Source organism: Nyctereutes procyonoides, unplaced genomic scaffold, assembly GCF_905146905.1.
Source record: "Nyctereutes procyonoides isolate TBG_1078 unplaced genomic scaffold, NYPRO_anot_genome, whole genome shotgun sequence".
NCBI classification, from domain to species: Eukaryota; Metazoa; Chordata; class Mammalia; order Carnivora; family Canidae; genus Nyctereutes; species Nyctereutes procyonoides.
The window spans coordinates 63450936-63469023 of NW_026575142.1; the positions used below are offsets into that span (position 1 = coordinate 63450936).

General features: G+C 35.2%; 1 protein-coding gene across 1 annotated transcript in view; it reads right to left on the reverse strand.

The window, feature by feature from the left end:
- Positions 1 to 12079, reverse strand: part of SERPINI2 (serpin family I member 2) — a 29945-nt gene extending 17866 nt beyond the window's left edge. Inside the window, exons 1-4 of the mRNA XM_055307669.1 lie at positions 11833 to 12079; positions 6595 to 6825; positions 4956 to 5150; positions 4681 to 4873 (exon numbers count right to left, since the gene is read on the reverse strand). Of these exons, the coding sequence (XP_055163644.1) occupies positions 4681 to 4873; positions 4956 to 5150; positions 6595 to 6825; positions 11833 to 12076 (863 nt within the window). The 5' untranslated portion in view covers positions 12077 to 12079. The remainder of the gene's footprint in view (positions 1 to 4680; positions 4874 to 4955; positions 5151 to 6594; positions 6826 to 11832) is intronic.
- Between the last annotated feature and the right edge of the window lie 6009 nt (positions 12080 to 18088).

Below are 18088 nucleotides of genomic sequence, written 5' to 3' on the forward strand. Positions count from 1 at the left end.
GGTGGATCACCACCAGAAGCTGAGCAGAGGCAAGGAAGGATTCCACACAGTCTCAGAGAGAATGGCCCTGCTGACATCTTGATTTTGGACTCCTAGCCTCCAGAACTGTATTTTGAGAGAATGGATTTCTCTTATTTAAATCCTAGGAAACTAACCCAGCTGATTAAACTGTTCGATCTTACCAAAATCTTTAGTTATCAATTTGAAAGCATAATGCATTCATCCAGATATAAAAGAACCACAGAATTGAGAAATAAAACCTAAAATTGTCAGTCCACTCTAAAGTATTTACACCACCTATGTAGTTTTCCCTCTCTGTACTGAAAGGATTTTAAATGGGCATTTTCTGTTGTAAGGAAATTATTCATTATGGGGAAATGTACGTCAGAACTTTCAATCCATGGTCTTACTGCTCGGGAAATGTAATTCAATAAATGTGTCCTGATGGACTAAAATTGTTTGTGAACTTAACACATAAGCAAATCCTTCCTTTGATAAATTGGAAGATTTATCCTTCTGTGAAAAGTGAATGAATACATTTTAAATATAACGTTGTGTTAATGTGATTAAATAATTGATTAAAAAAAGATTTCAGTCTTGTGAATTTAAAAATCTCATTTTTATTTCCCTAAAGAGGTTTCCAAGAAAATGGTTGATGGCCCGTCTTTCATTATGCTATGTGTATGCAAAAGTTTCATCAGGATCTTCACAAGGAATGAATTAAAGTGTGATTGGAAAGTTGAATTCTGATTTTTGAGGTATTTAAAGTTAGATAAAAGTAAATAACATGGAATTGCTTTCCTAGAAAATACTTATATAATTTAATCCAACAGTATTCATTTAGCACACTCTATGTGCCATGGAATGTCCTAGGTATGGTGGAAACCAAAAGAAGGAGACATAACCCCCTATTCCAGAGCTCACATCTTAATAGGAAAGACAAGAATGTGATCAAGAGATGGGAATGTAAAAAGTGCCATAATATAAATTTGTATAAAGTGTTCTAGAAATAAAGATAAAGAATGGTTGATTTTAACTGAGCATGTTGGGGGAAATGTACACTGAAGAGTTAATTGCGAGAGGACATTGAAAGATGAATGAGAATTTACTGGCTAAATACCATGGAGAAGGAAGGGCCTGCCAGGCATGAGAGACACTGAGAAGTCACAGAAGACTTTCTACTTTGGGGCTGCTGGGCAGTGACCTTAACAAAAGTAGAAAAACAGCCATCACTTTTTTAGAACCTTCTATTTGCTATATTTTGTGCTATGAATAGAAGTATTGTAATGAGGTACTGTAATTGAAACTGCCACCAATTTTTTTAAAAAATCTTTGGTGCCTGGAATCTGTTTGAGAAAAGGGAGGACAACTGCCAATTAATATTTCTGTTTTTGTATCACTGAAGATTCAAATTCACCTTTAAGAGAAAGCATTCTTTTGTTTGGGAAAAGCAACACGATGAACTTTTTATTATGTATATAGAACCAGTGGGATGGAGGTAGTGAAGTTTGAAATGATGAGGGTATAATTTATTCTACATGATATGAGAATGTTTCCACTGAGGGTCAAAATCTGCTGCTATAGATTCTTATCATACTTAAAGGCCAGAAAATCTCTGTTACCTTCTGTCTGTGATGGAAAAAGTTGGAGGACTCTGGATGCTGGGTAGGAGGAGGTCAGAAAAGACTGGGTGAGGATGGGTTCTGCTACCAGGACAGCAATGGACAGAGGAAGGCTCCCTGGTGACAATGACCTATACTTCAGAAATACCCAGCCCTGGCACATGGTTTTTAAATTACTTTCCACCTTATAAACCCCTTTTATTAACATAAAGCTTTCAGTAAAATTTGGTTAAACATTGAAGTTGTTCTTACTCCTAGTAGTTTGCCAAGGGCTACTTCAACAAATTACCATGAACCAGATGGCTTAAATAACAGAACTTTATTGTCTCAAAGTCGTAGAGATTAGAGGTCTAAAATTAAGGTGTGGGTAGCCCTGGTTCCTTCTGAGGACAATGAGGGAGAGATGTGTTCCACGCCTCTCTCTTTGGCCTGTAGATGGCCATCTTCTTCCTCTGTCTCTTCAGGTACTCTTTCTGCTATGTGTACCTCTGTATCCAACTTTCTCCTTTTTATAAGGACTCTAGCTGTGTTGGATTGGGGCCACCCTGATGACTTTACTTTAACTTGATTACCTCTGTAAAGACTCTGTCTCCAAAAAAGGTCATATTTTGGGGTGCTGGGAGCTAGGATCTCAACATATGAATTGGGAGGGACATAATTCAACCCAGAACTGTTTTTCTTGGAGAAATTAAAAGAGAAGTCTGTGTCCATACTATGAGAGAAGTTGTATGAGCAGTGTGACCACAGTTTAGAAAAACTGATAATAAGGCCAAACAGTTTGGAAAAGCTGTAGTAGTGCAGTAGCCTGGATGGATTTGTGTGCTGTGCAACATTCTTGTGGAGATTCCTAAAATTCCCCCCGAAGAAGGGAATTCTGGCAAAAGCCCATATTTCCTGCTGCCAACTGAGTTTGGGACTTACACATTATCATCTGGGCAATTTGTTAATTAGGCTGATGATGCTGGGGCCACCTCGGCTATAAGTATCATTATTTCAATATTATACTCATAAAACCACAGCTCAAGACAGTCTAGTGACTCTCCTAAAACCCCATTGCTAGTACCTGGCATGCACAATTTTCAAACTCAGTGGTTTTTGGCCCCAAATAGAGATCTTTCCAAAGGAGAAAGAGAGAAAAATAAATTTGAAAATAAACAAGTTAATCCCCTAATTGTTATCTATTAGAAGATAAACTGTCACATCATTTTATCTTCAATGTTTCATATGTAGTAGGAGAAAAAAAAAAAAAACCACCAGCAACAACAAAAACACCTCTTTAAAGGACTGAATAACATCCAGGTAGAGTTCTACAGGTGCTAGGGAACTGGACGAGAGGTTGGAGGAGAGATTCAGATTTTAGAGACATGAAGAATAAGGGACAAATAAAAGGAAGAAGAAGAAAATTCTGAAGACAAGATTTTGGTAAACATTAGTTGGGAACAGAAAGAAAAGAATGTAAGTCAGGGAGCAGGAAAATTTTACAGAGGAGAGAAAAATAAACAGAAGTAAGTAGTGCTCTAGGGGTCAAAGAATGTAAGATTTTCAAGAAAAAGGGGATGGTTAATAGTATACGATCAAGAACCCAGAGTTAGGGTGAGAATAGAATATCTCCTTTTCCAGGATGTCAAGGAAGGTAAAGGAAGAGCAGATCATCAAAGATGTACATAAATTTTTGAGTGCCTGGGTGGCTCAGTCGGTTAAGCGTTTGCCTTCGGCTTGGGTCATGATCTCAAGGTCCTGGAATTGAGTCCCACATCAGGCTCCCTCCTTAGTGGGGAGTTTGCTTCTCCCTCTCGCTCTGCCCCTCCCCCCTGTTCATTGTCAGTCTGTCTTTCTCTCTCTCCCTCTCTCTCTTTCTCAAATAAATAAATAAAATCTTTTAAGAAAAAAGATGTTTACAAATTTTGAGGAAAGTTTCCTTAATGATGTGTTTTCTCTAAGGAACAGAAGCCGAGACACATGTTGAGAGTAAGAGAAATCAATATAAAGTAGCGCCTGAGGAATAGAAACCAAGTTTTGGTGTAGTGTATGTGAGTATTAAAAAAGAAAAACAATGAGCTCCCAGCGCCAGCCTCAATGAGGCCAGAAGGGACTGTTTTCTGGGTTTTTACTTAACAAAATCAATAGTTGGGGAGCGGGGAGTGGCTTGAGGAATAGTTTGGGGGTTGAGGATGATTGGGGAGAAATTAAAACAAGATAAAGACCAACTAACAAAAAGCATTAAAGATATTGGGTGAGAATAAGATTGAAATGACTGACTGGATCCCAGCTAAAGTGGAAAAGAAAGGAAAAGCTAAGAGGTTTATGTGACAAAAGGCCTAGAAGAAGGATGCACAGACCATGCTGGCTTTGAGGAGTTTGCAGGAAAATTTAGAAATAAAAGGACTGAATATCATCTACCAAACATCTGCCTCTTTTAAAAAGCTGAGGCAGAGGGTGAATTGAGTTATAGGGGCACAACTTACTCTGGAGTTTCTCCTGCCGGCTAGAAGCATGATATTAAGAAATTAGTGTCTATGATTATTATTTCCTGAGGTAAGCCTTCACAATTTCCGTTTTGTATTAACTACTTAAACCTGGCCAAAAGATTCCCTATTTGTCATTCAATGGCTATTAGAGCGCCAGCTGTCAACAGTGATTTAACATATCTTTTAATTGTCTGGTATCATAAGTGTTTGGGGGGGGGTGTTTTATTTTCCTTAAATGTAACAGAAGATAGATATTTTAGAATTCCAATTAGGAAAAAAAATAGAGAAAGATAAATTGTATAATAAAAAAAAGAAAAAATTCCTTTTCATCTCGGTATTTCAGCTTGAAGACTTACATTTCTTCATCTATTTCGGGGAATACTGAGCACTTAAATTCAGTGCTCCTCATGGCAAAGCAATACTGCCAATGTTCAGGCTTGCCTTTGTATCCATAAAGTGGAGCTAAATTTCCAAATGCATTTTTCTTCTCATCAATAGCCTATTCAAATATTTGTTATCTTTCAGCCAGCTATTCAAATGCCTCCATTAGTGAAAACATAAGAACCGAATAATAAAATGACATTACCAACCTAGGGAGGCTTACTTCCACTTCCTCTTCTTGCATCTCAGAGAACCATTTTAGGATTTGATGAGCAGCGATTCGCTTTTCCATTTCTTCTATGTTCACGTCTTCTGCGGGAAGAATGATGATTAAACTAAACCCGTCACCTTTATAAGGCAATTCCAAAACCTGGTAGTTCATGGAGGGCTCAGTAAAATAACCTGCAACAGAGAAAGAAAATATTAAATAAATATTCTTGGCAATTCCCCAAATCATGCTTCGGAGGGTGATTTTTCATATTACCATATTTTGTTCTCAGAAGAGCCTTCATCATTGGAATTTTGACTGCTGCACCATCTTTCTTAGTAAAATTCGTCAACTGTGTGTCCTCTTTTCTGAATTTCTGCTTCCAGTCGCCCTTGAAATAAATAGCATTCACCAGGACAAGTCGAGTCAGAGGGCCAAAGTCTTCCCCTGAAAACATGTCTTTAATTTTCCCTGTGACGGGGGTGGAGGACAAAACAGGGAGACATGTGCAAGAGTGGTTCAGTGGGGCTGCTTTAAATAGAATTAAAACAAAAATTTCTTTTGCAGATCAGTTATAAACAGGGTGCTTTTTTACCTAACCTTGGCAATTCTGACAGTAAAAAAGGGAGCACTCTCAAACATTTCACTTAGAAACAGGTACCAAGAGAATCTCACTAGGAAACAGGAGACACAAGATTGTCTTAGGCAAATCTGGACAGACCTACTAATAATGGACTCTCCAGCAAGAATATTTGTGTAAATCGTTTTTCAGTCAGAAAGAACAAAACCTGAATGTCTCTTCCTGCATATTTAATGATGTTTTTCAAACTTTGTCTCAAGTTTCTCCAGCAGGTCCATCAGAAGTAATAAGTTAATGGTACACCTTCTACTGGTGTAGCAATGGTAATGGTATAAACCTCCTACTACTGTGGCTACCACCACTGCCCACTGGGAAAGGGACAAGAAAGGAGTTGCTAGCATGATTTTCTTCTTTTTAACAACCAGTCTGCTATTTCTATGTCCAATGGCTATTTCAGTTAAGAGATAAAAGGATGACTGAGCACCATGGAACTGTCTAGGGATGTTCATTTTGAGTCCTGTTAATGATACCTGTGAACGCCACTCAAACCCTCCATCCCACATTTTCAACCATGCCCCCCTGTGTGAAGCTTCCTATAAGGAATATGGTAGCACCTTATGCCATCATGATTTTTGTAGCAGAATAAATGAGCAAAGAACCAAACTACTGTTAAGCAAGGACCTAATTTATGTTTGTTATTTCACAGACATTATTATCAAAACTTCAAATAACCCCTGAAACATTTTAAAAGTATCCTCATTTTAGGTGAGGCATAGCTTAGAACTGGGTAGGATTTGAACTCTGATCTGAGGGACTTTAAGCCTGTGTTCTTTCTATGGTGTCATTCCACAGTCACTGAAGAATTTTGGCTGGATTGTATTGCAATTAAAGTTGAGATTATCGTGTTTATGATAGGACTATCAACATTTATTATTAAACATTAACACATCCAACTAAGATGTGTTAATTATTTACAGTATATGTGGGAAAAAAGGCACTTGAAATTGACAGATCCAATTTTTACCTGGCCAAGGTATATTATTTCTGCCGCCATAGGTTAAAAACCTATGCTTAAACAAAAATTATCATTAAAGGTTTTCCATTAAAAATTCTGTAAATAGGTGTCTCCCCAAAAAATTCTGTATGCTTTTCAAAGCAGCTTACAATTTCTCTCAGTTTTACAATTCAGAATTAATTTGAATAACAGGGCGGCAAAACAGGAGATCCCTCTGAGCCGTAGTTTAGTAGGAAATATTCAACCATTCTTTACTTTAGGATATTAAAAACCGTGAATACAATGGCAAATAATGAGTGTATGAAAATGGGAAACTTTACCATCTGTTTTGCTTTCTACCCAGGTACTTATTGTCTCTGCAGAAGTCTTTGCATCCTGAAAATCCACCAGTTCTATGGCACTCTGAAAAAATTCCTTGTTGCTATGGAGATACTGTTCTTTCACAGTGAATCCTTCTTGAAGGTAGAGGGCATTGGCAAGATTAAATGTAAATTCTTGCTTTTTCTCTGAGATGGCAGAGAAAAATGACTTCAGCTCAGAAAATTCTTCCCCTAAAAAATAATTATAATGTATACTGACATATTGAACAACATAAAAACAACAGCTTTTCAGCTTTGCTTCTAAGCGCTGATTCATATCACCATTTTTTTGCACCCTTACGTATAACTAACGGTCCTTTCTGAGTTAGTATAAATATTTTAAGCATTTGTCTTCATAGAATATGCATTTTATAAAGAACTCAGTTTTTATATAGGAAGAAAGAATGTCCATGTAAATTTGAAATTTGTCAAAAACAAGAATGTGCATTTAAACAGGCTGAAGGAAATTCCCTTTTTATAGTCAAATTTAGCTCATTCTTACTTGTTGGAAATTTATCTTTAGAACCTCATTCTTTGCACAACATGTGATATTTATGGAAGGAGAATTCTAATGAATACTGATGGGGGTATGACAGTGATGAGCAATCCTTTTCAATATTGCTTTTATTCCAGCTTAAGAATTGCTCTCTTGTGAGCAATGGCACCCGTCCAAGTTGTGAAATTTATGAGGCAACCCCTATAAGCAGCTCTAGAGATGTGCAAGAATCAGAATTGCCTATTTCTTCAGGTTCATGAATGTATATACTTTGGCTGTCTACGTGAACAATAAAGATCTTTAAACATGCCAACTATTACCACTAACCAAATGATGCCACCAGAGTCAGCTAAAAATCACCACTGTTCTATTATGTATTGCTGGCTCATTCTGACTGCACTGTTGTTGGGAAGGTGTATGTGCCTAGGAGACAATTCAGCTTTGATCTTTGTTCAGGGGCTATTCATGACCGAAGGTGTTGATGTTTTTCATTCCCTTCTGGCTTAATCCTGGGACTCAGTCATTTTAAGTCTAGGAACTGTATTTCAAATCAAAGTTTCACTCAGGGCCTTTGTTACATTTTGAGCTGAATATAAAAATGCCACTTTCATAACTTGAAAGTTGAGTATGTGCAATTAATCTTTATTGAAGAAAACATAAATGGTTCATCATTAGAAGATACCCACTGAATAAAGAGAGAAAAGTTTTAATGAGAACTTGCCTTGAGCTGTCCATTGGAAATAAGGCATCTGTGTGTGTGTGTGTGTGTGTGTGTGTGTGCATTTTATTGGAGAGCTAGAGGCATAGGCATCTTTGTGCAGATAAGAACAGGTTCCTTCCCTGGTGGGGAAGGAGGAGGGCTAGAGCCCCATGACCTCATATCTTGTCCGATGAGTGGAGTCTACATTTCATTACCTACTTGTCTCCTTGTTTTCCCCTGCTTCTGTGCAGGTACAACTCACATAACTGTACTGGAGGCTCTGGTAGGTATATTTCATTATATTTCAAACTCCACGGTTCTCCATTCTTGAGGATATAGATATAGATATAAACAATTTTAAACAATTTTAGCCATAAAAACCTACTTCCCTATGGTTGGATTTGTAGAATTTCTGTTAAGTCTTTACAATCTTAGAATTCTTATGTAAGGAAGGGGAGGCTAATCTATTTTATTTGTTTCTGCACTGATATTACGTGTAATCATTTGCTATTTGAGGCTGAGGGAAATATCGCAATAACTGAGAAGCTACAGAGAAAGACTTTCTAAGTCAAGTCATGTGAGTTTTTTCAAAAGAATTAATTAAGGTCAGAAATGAAGTGGCTGAATTTAAAACTAATCTTCAGAAGTCTGTAATTTATGAACATCTTAGAAGGAATGGGGGGAAAAAGGAGTGGGGGAGAAAAATAATTCCAACTCATTTGTTAGAACAAATAGATTTATGTCATGTACTTAAGGTCTAAGACTGTGTGACAGTCAGTTGCCCTTTGATAAATCACTGGACTCAGAAGTCAATGAAAAATGTCATCAAGTAGCACAAGTTTGGAGGAGAATATAAAGTTATCTGCCTTATAAATTTGATTTAATTTACAGATTAATAGCCTCTTTTAGCACAGATCAAAAGGAATGTGTATACACGGCTCCTAGTAAGCAATGAGAATGCATTTATTTCATTTCCTAAAACAGAACCACACAACACCTACAGGTCATGGGGTGAATGTAACTTTTGGTTTGATTGTAGTAGAAAATGTTCCAGAATTCAATACATGTTTACTTCTCCTGGTATTACAAGCCCAAAGGCCAATTATTTGTGAAATGCGAGAGACCCAAAGATGAAAAACAAAGGCAGTCATAGGATTGTAGATTATTTTAGCCGAAAGATCCATATAAATTATTTATTCAAACTCCTCTTTTTTTATAGTGAGGAATCTGAAGTCCAGAGAGACACAGTAATTTAAGAGGTGTCAGATCGTAAGGTTATTTGGTTGTAGATCTGGGATTGGAATTCATGGCTGATTTTTTCTATGACGCTCTTGGAATAAGGAAGCACCTCCATTAGTCTTTGATTAGTAAGCAGCATATCAGAGGCATAGCAAAAATGGAGCATTATCAGATGCCCAGTAGACTGGAGGAGGTAAATTCTAAGCAGATGTTTCTACTCAGGGGAAAGAACTGAGGACACTGAGTCTTGTGGGGGTAGGATCCCAGGAGTTGTACGCTCATCTGTGAAACAAGGCAGGTGTTAACATAAAAGAACCCAATACCAGCAAATGCAAAACATAGACTAATTTACAGATAGCACCTTTGATAATCATTGGGAATGGAAGGCAGGGCCAGGACTAAGATGAGTCAACGAGACACTTATGTTGGGCATAAAACTTAAGGAGATGCCAACAGATTCCATAATCAAGATAATATTTTACTGCAAGACATTAAAAACATCAATATTAACAAAGAAATCCATGAGGAACAAAATGTAAAAATGTTTAATAAAGACAGGATCACTAGTGATTTTCCCTTCCATCTTGGGTTCTAATATGGCCCAACCCACACACCACATTCTGATCTATCATACCCTTTGTCACCCTTTAACACCATTTTACTCTTCTTTCTCCAGACCCCATGGGTCTTTTCTCCATCTCCTTGCGCTCTTCCACTCTGTTCCCTTCCTTAACTCTATTTCCTTGTTCTTTATTATTTAATTCTCTCGTCTTTTTTATTTTCCAGAGTTTATTTTTCATATTTTCTCTCTTTCTCTTGCTTGTCTTCCTTTTCCTTTTACAGTTACCTTGCATCTGTGCCCCTTTCTCTCTTCCTTAACAAAGCATTATAGAAAGCAGCTTGGTAGATTTTGTTACATGTGTTAACATACTACTGTTTAATTGTCCATATATAATCTCCCAAGGAAAATATCATATATTGCTCTTCTGATTTATGACTCTCACTGAATCATTTTTGGAATTCATTCTGGACAAGTCACTCAACGTTTCTTTGCCTCCCTGTCCTCATCTAAGCAGCAGGATTACGTCTACCTCACAGGGTAACTGTGAAGATTAAGTGAGATAGTGGGTACTAAGCACAGAAACAGGGAGTGCCACACCATATATGTGATTGACACCATATATGTGTCATCCTCATTATTGATATGATTATAATATGTGTCATCCTCCTTATTGATATGATTATCATCACATTCTCTGTCCCGAGTTGATAAGACTTCTGTGTTACTCTGCAAGATATAGTCATATAGAATAATTTATATTTCAGAGGCTCTTATTTTGCTGTTTTATCATACAATCAACTTTACATATCTTTATACATGCTCTATTACTTTTCAAGGCAGTATCATGTGATTTAAATGTTTCTGGGACTATGTAGTGGGATTTGCTGAAATTAATACAGACAGTCAAGACTAAATCTGGAATGTGGTGGCTTCATTTTACATTATTCACAAAGGAAAATTTTTGCAATTACCTTGACTATCACTAACTTCTACATAAAATTGCCTTTATTTAAAGCAAAGCAAATAAGACCCTGGAAAAAAAAAGAAAAACAAATGCTGAAATATAATTACTATGTTCTGAGGTAAACATACTGTAGTTAGTGATTAAATCTCCACACCAAAAATCTGGAAATTTCCTCTGTTGTTGAGGACATATTACCTGACAGTGATGTAAAGTTTAAAATTAAAATCATTATGGAAGTTGAGAACATGAGGTGTCCAGAGAGATGGACAACTACTTTTTCTTTTTTTAAAAAAACATTTTATTTATTTACTTGAAGGTGGGGGAAGGAAAGACAGAGGGACAAGCAGACCCCCACTGAATGTGGAGCCCATCCAGGACCCTGAGATCATGACCTGACCAGAAGGTAGGCACTTAACCAAACTGAGCCACTTGGACACCTCGACAACTACCCTTTCAAACAGGATGCCAGCACCAAAGTTTCTACACAGTATCTCCAGATAGGCCTTTGGGCGACTCTAAAACAACCCTTCACAACAAAAAGGCCTCTCAAATAGATTATGTAAGTGCTTAAAAAAAAAAAAAAAGGATTTCCTTTAGAAACCATTAACCAAACAAGCTTTTAAAATGTATACATTACCGCTCTTTCTTGGTCTAGATTAGGTGAAAAAGTTAAATTTTAATTAGAAAAATAATTTTAAAAGCTAATAAAATAATGAGAGATGCACAGAAAGATTTCTATGAGAGGATACTCACTGAAGCATTTTTATAAGAAAAATACTGGAAACAACCTAATAAAGAGAGGTTAAGTAATGATATTTCCATAAGAGGCAATAAAATGCAACAATTAACAACTATATTCTAAAGCTGATGGGAGAAAATGATGACAACATAGTGAGAGTGGAAGAATAAATAAACAAATAAACATATGTATACATACAACATGATCTCAATTAATTAAAACTGGCTAAAGCAGGCCAGAAGAAAATACACTGACAGACTCACAGTTTTATATCTGTATAAAAATATCTGTATTAAAAATAATATATTCTTCTGGTAACATTTTCATTAGGAAACAATTTAAATAAAATTATTTAAAATTCTCTATTTTATTATACTTTTATGCTTTTGATAACATTTTCCATGTATTTAAATTATGTGACCCCAAGCTTCTCTCTAATTTTCAAAATAAATTTGGCCAGATCTTATCCATTATAAATAATCATATGTAAGAATCTCACCAGTTGAGTTTTCCTGAAGTTTTAAAGTTTGTCTTATCTGCTGTTGTGCTTTTCCTTTTGCTCCCAGTTGTATCATCCCAAGAACCAAAGTTGTTCCGAGGGGGGAAAATATAATGTTGTTCTTATGAGATAAACAAATAGCTTGATAAAGATCCACTGCAAATTCGACATTTCTTTGAACCAAGGGTCCTGAAGCTTGACTTCCAGAAAAAATCAATAGGAGTCTCCACAAGATCTTATCCATTTTGACCTCTGTGCATTAATTCAAAATTCATTAGTTCTTCAAAATAATCAGAGTTTACCATAGTAAGTTCCAACATAAAACTTTCTACCTATTAGGACAGACTATTACAAGAAGATTCTCATGCCAATTTTCAGCATCATCTATTAGGGGAAATAGGCCATGTGCTAATAGCATTATCATATTCTTTCAAGAACTAGTCCAAAATATAAAGCAGTCTTCTAAAATCAAAGGAGAACTTGTAATCCTGGGATACTATCAATAGCAATTCTATCTCTAAATAGCTATGTGATACTTTTTTCCTATTTTTCCCATTGTTTTATTTTTTTAAGATTTCATTTATTCATGAGAGATAGAGAAAAAGAAGCAGAGACACAGGCAGAGGAAGAAGCAGGCTCCATGCAGGGAGCCAGATGCGGAACTCAAATCCGGGACTCCAGGATCACGCCCCCGGCCGAAGGCAGACACTAAACCATTGAACCACCCAGGGATCCCCTTTCCCATTGTTTTAAATGGGATCACTTCTAGCTCTTTATCAAGGAAATCCTCCGTCTGCACTACTCTAAAATGGTTTGTAGATCAAAAGAGAAACAATAAAAAAAAGGAAGACACTGTAGTGTGTTTTTGATCTATAATACTAGAAAGTCAATACTTTCTAAATTAGTTTGAGTAATCTGGCAAAGTCTTTGCAGTAGGAATTTTCACACTTTATGGAATCTCACTTCTGGAGGGCAAAATACCCCCAAATCCACTGTGTACTTTATTCAAAGTGAGGAAAAACAAACTCAGAAAAATTGTAAAGAAACACAATTACAATCAAATATAACTGGTACAACAATAACAAAAGAAGAAAGCAATTTTTTTAAAAAAAATCAAAGAATAATTTGACTAATACATTTAAGAAAGTTACAATTGGAACCTTAAGCCAATTCACAATACTACTGACACCCTATGACAGTGCTCTCCACTAAAAGTACAGGAAATTCAGCCACCTGATTACATCTTAAGAATGAGTTTTGCAATATTATCACAGACCTCACAAAATGCTGACTCTGAAATCCTTATAAATTTTAGTAACACTAATTTTATCTTGCAAAAAATTCATTTTAGTAATCCTTAATAATTCCTAGATTAAAAGGTTACTAGGCAGTAACCATTTATTGAGGGTAAAGATGAAGGGCTCCAGAACAATGTATTGTCAGCTTTAAGAAATGAAGAACTATATTTCTAAAGTATTCTGCAGACCACTAGAAGGGTCAGCATGACCCATAAATGGGTTAAGAGTCACTATTACATATAAAGCTTACTAATAGTCAAATATTCTCTAAACTAAGATATGGAGTCATTAGCCAGCTACTTCAAATTGCTTTCTAATATTTGTAATTAAACTCTGTTTGTTTAGATATACAATTTGCAAAGGAAAAAGACCTCAAATGCAATTGAAAAAATTGTTTTAAAAAATTGTTTTGATAAACTGCAAATATAGATATATACTATCAAACACGTGTTTTATTGAGGATTAAATTAATACATAAGGTTGTGAGTCAGTGCAACAATAGTAACAGCCAGTGAGTAAGAAAAGTTTTATACATGAAATAAATTTCAGTGAATCATTTTCTAATCTATTCAATATCTCAGAAGATTTATGATTGAAAATATCAGTTTGTAGATATACAAGCAAAGTGTTATTAGTACTTTTAAGTCATCAAGTGGCAATTCATTAGGCACATCCTGATGCATTTTATTTGTATTAGAATAATAAACAATATTATGAAGGATACAATTTTTCCCTAATAGTAGAATCAGAGGTGCATCCTCTCATTATCATTAATGATCTTAATAATTAAAATTTACATTATTTGATCATCCAATTTTCCCAGAAAATTTCTAGGCATTAAATAAATTACAAGCTTACACCAAAAAATTGTTTTAAAAATTCACTTACATCATTGGGTTTTGGATCTTATCTCATCAGGAAGCATGAAGTACTGGTGAACTAAACAACATTCTTATAAGAATTCGACCTTCAAATTTATAATTATGCCAGTTGAGGAGAATAAAAGTAATGTGTTAATTTGATAAATTTAAATAATATCTGTATCAAAGTGAATTGAAATACCATTCCCCTACTGTATTAAACACTCATGATCAATATTATTGCATATGTACTTTACTCAAAAGCTATTTAATTTTGAGGTACTTACCCAAAATTGGCTTCTGATTATTCACTGTAATGTTATATGACTATAAGGTGCCTGCTGAGAAACACTAGTACATAAAATACCCAATCAGTCAAGGCCAGCTTTATTTATCTTGAACATTGTATGATTAATTCCTCTAAACCCAAAGCAGGTGTTCACTACATTCGTATAAAAGAACTAACATGACCTGGTTAATGATCAATGATACAACTGGCAAGAATTGAGAAAGAAAATGACAATAGAATTTTTAAAAATCATTAAACTTATAAAATTTCATCCATTATTCCACTTCTTTTATATAGTAAGTAGAAACAGAATTTGGAAGAATGTACCAGGGCTTGTAAATTTGCTAGTAATTAGTTCTTTTTGTTTCTCACAGGACTCACACATCAGATTACCAGTGTATGCCATCATAAATATTTTAGAATGCCTATGAGAAAAAGGATAAAGCTAAATCAAGTCCAGAATGCACAGACAAATTGCTGCCGCATTTGCAGAGTTCTCAACAATTCATCAAATTATACAATAGTCACAGGAATTTCCTGTGGTTACGTTGTAATTCTTAGCAAAAAGAGTGGATGTTGAAGAAATAAACTCCCTATGTTGAACAAAAAGACCAGATTAAGATTATTGATTTACCAAATTATATGAAGATAACACTATTAAACATAGTTAATTTGATAATAAACATCAGTGTTACTTTTATATGTTTTTAGACTTTTACATGATTTTCTCTACTGACAGTTCATTAATAAAAAATGGACATATAATTTAATGGGTTTTGATCTCATTCTTCTAGTTCAAATCAATCACCTCAATGGCAATCAGATATTAAATACATTGTATTATTCATCAGTCATCTCTGAGAAGAGAAATGGAAAATTTGTTCCAGTTACTATTAAATATTCACTATTGATAACTAAATGTAATGTTATTTCTGATAAATTTATGAAAAAGAAATAAAATGAATGTAGATGACTTTAGAAGGAATTCATCAGGAAAACTTTTTCAAGAACGCTATTAACCTCTTTCAGTGTCCTAATGGGGCTGGAGCTCGCTGACAGCCCTGATGATTGCCATAGGCCATAATCTCCTAATTCACTAAAATTCTTAATTGCCCATCTAGGCATCTCTAAATGTTTTCTAAATCTTGGGTTATAATATTACATATGCAAACTCATTTCCAGCTTTTAACTTAACACTATTAGAGATCATTTTCCAAAACAGTCATGCAGCACAAAAGCATGATCTTTCTTCTTACTCTACTATGCAATTCATAAATAATAAGTCTGAATGTCCAAGACTATCATTCAATCAATGCTTTTCTACCCCCATGGTGACACCAGCAAACATCCATCACAAGTACTGGTGGCTACCAAATTATTATTTCTCCATATTACTCAGATCATAATGTGATTTATCCAGGAACAGGCCATTACTTTTCCTTCCAATGACAGAGACAGACACTCTGTCTTAGTAAAATCATTTAATGAAGTTGTTCTGTAAGGACCTTATGTTAGAGCAGTTCAAGCAGAATGTACATTTTCCTGTCTCTTGGGGAGTAAAAAAGAATAGCTATGAATTTCTTCTCCCTGGTTTAAGCTCCTTTAATAGATAATAAAGATACCACAATTGTCCATAAAATACTACTGCAGACTTTTTAAATATTTTCACAAATCTGTTCCTTCTACAACTCTATTTTATCCCTAGAGCAGTAGCAAAAAAAAAAAAAATTAAAAATTCATTAGTGAGAGCCAAACTGTCTTGGTATGAATTTGCACATTATCACTTCCCCACTGTAAAAAATAAACCTAGAATATGTATAAAAATAATAGCAAGAGATTATGGGTTCAATATCATTATCTTTCTTGGGATTTTGTAGGTTTTTTAAAGTAAAAATGTGTTTAATTCCAAATTTTAAAAACATAAAAGCAACTCTTCTCATTAATGAAGGACTTAAAAGGTAATTCTTCTATTTGAGCATGGATTAGTTTCGGGCATTATTTTCTTCTGTCAGTTAGCTCCATGTATTTTGTGTGATAAAAAATGCTCGGAAAAGATAACATATTAAATTATATTTAGTGTAAATCTACATACTGCAAACAAAGTAGTCTATTGAAATTTCTGGCACATTCTATTTTAATGTGACAGTAGAAAAATGGATCTTAAATAATTGAACCTAAGTGTTAATTTCAGAAATTGCTTATAAAGTCTTCAGTCCTATTAACATTTGATAGGCGAGACCCTGCTACCTGCCTAGCACAATTAGATGCTATAAGACAGAAGAGTAAGACATAATAACTAAATGTCTTTTTATTTTTCCTTTTGTGTGCATTTTGGTTCCAAACCATTAGAAATAGTAACATTAAAAGAGACTTTCATACCTTTAAAAGCTCTATTCTCATTAAATATACTTGTGAGACAGCTCTTCTTAATTCCTTTCCCGGAAGAGGGCCTGAAGTTAATTAAAGATGGGATTAGGGTTACACACAAGCACAGTGCCTTGCACACTATAGAGAGAAGCCTGTCTATAGGAATGAGACTATTTCAGACTAGTCATTTCAAACGAAGTCATTTCCAAGGGTAAAAGAAGAGAAATACATCTAGCAAAAGAATTTCTAATTTATACCAGAAAAACTAGTGCACTCATTCAACTTTGCTTAGTAAATCACTGCATTTTATGTGCCTTCATTCCAGAAAGCTGATGGCAGGAGAAGTGCATTCTATTATACATCTATATGTGTATACCTGGGGTCTGTAACACTCCCTTACATATGTCTTAAATAATTGGTTGGGTGGATGGATGGATGGATGGATGGATGGATGGATGAATGGATAAATAGATGGACGGGTGGGTGTATGAATGGAGAGTAGAGCCTTTGAAAAGTATATGGTACCCATATTACATCTCTTGGACATCTTAATATTCCTCTACATTTCTGGAAATGTGGCTCAAATTTCATTCCACTGTACTGTCATCCATCTATGATTCATAAATCATATGCTTTAAGTTTGAAATGATGGATTATCTAATCAAACCTCCCAGCCAGTGCAAGAATTCTCTGCAATATCCCTGGGAGAGAGTTACTCAGCTTCTGGTAGAACATCTCAAGAAATCTTTTGTCCCAAGGCAACCTTTTTCTTTTTTAAAAAATAATTTACTTTGAAATACTTTCAAATTCACAGAAAAGTTGCTGTTAAATACTAAGAACTGTGTTTCCCCAGTTGTTAACATTCTTCCACAATATGTGCGTTCACTCTAATATCTGATCTTTCCCTATCTCATTCTCTCATATAGATATAAAAAATATATAAACTCATATACATTATATACATGTGTTAGATACACATTATGATTAGTATTTTCTGAATCATTCGTGAGCAAGCTACAAATATATTTTCTTAATCACTCAAACATTTCTTCCTTCCTCCCTTTTCCCTCCTTTTTATCTTTCTTTTTCTTCCACCCTCCCTCCTTTTCTCTGTCTCTATTTAAAACCATGAATTCATACTGGTATCTCTAAACCCAATCTAAGACCTCACAGTTCTTTCTAGTTTTCCTCCTTTGAAATTTTATAAATATCTTCTATAAAAGTGAGATACTTGCCTCTCATCCTCAATATATTCACTGATTTATTCATTTACTTACTCAGTATTGGTTTGCTCAGTGTAACCAACCCCCAACTATGGTGGCCATCTCCCCCACTTACCCTCTCTGCCTTTCTACCATGTAAATCCCCCTCCCACTGCCCAGTCGCCATACTCATGGATCCACAGAGCATACCTCTGAGGGGTCTTCTCTCAGTTCCTCTTC